The 2,141-nt window shown below is 37.7% G+C and overlaps 1 protein-coding gene across 1 annotated transcript in view; it reads left to right on the top strand.

The window, feature by feature from the left end:
- Nucleotides 1-2,141, top strand: part of pcnx1 (pecanex 1) — a gene marked incomplete at its 3' end in the record, with an annotated part of 24,953 nt that overhangs the window by 7,074 nt on the left and 15,738 nt on the right. Inside the window, 1 exon segment of the mRNA XM_014031509.1 lies at nucleotides 872-974. Coding sequence (XP_013886963.1) covers nucleotides 872-974 — 103 coding nt within the window.

Raw genomic sequence — 2,141 nt, 5'->3', positions numbered from 1 at the left:
ATTGTGAAGTGGAAGCAAAATTTTACATGAATCAAAACATTTTTTACAAATAAAAAACTGAAAAGTGCGACGTTATATACGTTTATGTTTGTGGTTGTAATGTGACAAAATATGGGAAAGTTCAAGGGGTATGAATACTTTTGCAAACCACTGTAAATCTTAAATAAAAGTTCCCGTGCGCAACTCCATTCATCTGCTTCCTCCTCAGACGACCCTGACCCACAGACCCCTCCCTGACAGACCCCTACCCGATAAGAACAGCAGGACAGCAAAAGCTTTGGATACACGCGCAGGGCGCATCCACCTCGCCAGTGTGAATGTTATAAAACCACGTTTAAAGTCCGTGTTTGTCACGTGGGGGGGTGGGGTGCGCACGTGTGTGTGTGTGTGTGTGTGTGTGTGTGTGTGTGTGTGTAGCAGTAGTAGCTGAGTGTTCTTAACAACACATACTCCTAGCGCTAATAAGTCTGACAAGATCTCGCAATATCACACAAGATGGCACATATTATCATTTACCAGGTTTGACCAAAATATAACACTTTCTTTATTAACAGAAAATGAAATTTGTTTAAAGCTCTGCCATGAAAAGGCTTCGGCAGGTTATGGATTTTTTCTCACAGCTACAGTCACTTCCAAAAATATTAGAAGAGCAAGTCAAATTCCCTTGTTTTTGTTGTTCAAGACATTTGGGTTTAAGCTCAAAAAGATGAGCATGAGACAAAAGTTCAGAATGTCAGCTTTTATTTCCTGGTATTTACATGTAGTGTAATGTGACAAAATGTGGAAAAGTTCCAGAGATATGAATACTTTTTGGAAGCATGATATGTAGAACTTGTTTTTAATTCATATATATACACGTTTGTTCACAAAGGGACCCTGGAGGGGGTATTGAAATGACGGACTTAAATCGACAAGAGACTCCACCAGTGGACTGCAGTTCCAGAAACTCCTACATTGGGACAGATTCTAACCAGGTAAAGATGGGGAAGGTCTGCTGTAACACATCAACAATGTACTGAATACACGAGTAAACCTTTCTAAACGTAGCATTTTTTACAATTGTTTTTCGACTGCATATTAAAAATGAAATAACTGAAAAAATCTGACTCATGCATCAAAAATATGATTTAAAATTTTATAAGTTTGTCATTAGGGCCGGGACTTTAATGCAATAATTATGATTAATTCATTACAGAGACAAAAATGCGTTCAAAACATGTATGCAATTAACTGCACCTTCTAAGTTCCCTACTTTCTGGCACGAGTAACACTGCTGTAGCTTTGTGAGTGGAGGAAATGCATCTAAAGTTTGTTTACAAGTCGAACAGAGAACAAAACGAACGTTGCGTGAAAGTGTGTAAAAATACATACAAACTACCCACGTGCCATGAGACTGTGAACTTGAGGGGCATTTGAACATGTTTTCTTATGAGTTTGAAAATTTCTGGTTTCAAGGCAAACAGTGAAACTGAACCAAATTTAACTTCATACAACAAATAATAATATGAGTAAAATTAGTGATAATAAAACAACAAAAATACGACATTATGCCTCGTACTTACCACAAATAATATTTAAACATCTCTGACTTGCCAAATTTTTAAACCTATTTTATTTTCACTTTCATAGTTTTATCTTCAATTGCTTGTAGTTTTTACTGTTTTGGATATTGTCCTGATGCATCTCAGTAATCCAGGTAAAAAAATCAAAAAAGAAAAAAATTGTATAGGTCTTCTGGACGGGTTCTTCTCTAATGAAATGTTTCGTCTCTCCTCCAAGAGACTTCTTCAGTCTGAGAGTTTCAGGCAAAATTCAGGCTTTTAAGCACTGCCTCCTTGTGACTGATACTCACATAACATGGTGGCTATCGTTGACACCTAATTAACACCAATTGTAAACAGGGGGTGGAGTGATACTGGCAATAGCAGCACTGTAGGAGGGGGACAACTGAAATGATAGCCATGTGATGTGAGTATCAGTCACATGGAGGCAGTGCTTAAAAGCCTGAATTTTGCCTGAAACTCTCAGACTGAAGAAGTCTCTTGGAGGAGAGACGAAACATTTCATTAGAGAAGAACCCGTCCAGAAGACCTATACAATTAGTTTTCTGTTTGATTTTTTACCTGGATTACTGAGATGCC

Source organism: Austrofundulus limnaeus, unplaced genomic scaffold (genome assembly GCF_001266775.1).
Source record: "Austrofundulus limnaeus strain Quisiro unplaced genomic scaffold, Austrofundulus_limnaeus-1.0 Scaffold1264, whole genome shotgun sequence".
Lineage (NCBI taxonomy): Eukaryota > Metazoa > Chordata > Actinopteri > Cyprinodontiformes > Rivulidae > Austrofundulus > Austrofundulus limnaeus.
Note: the sequence above shows the minus strand (reverse complement) of the source record. Positions and strands in the feature narration are given on the sequence as shown.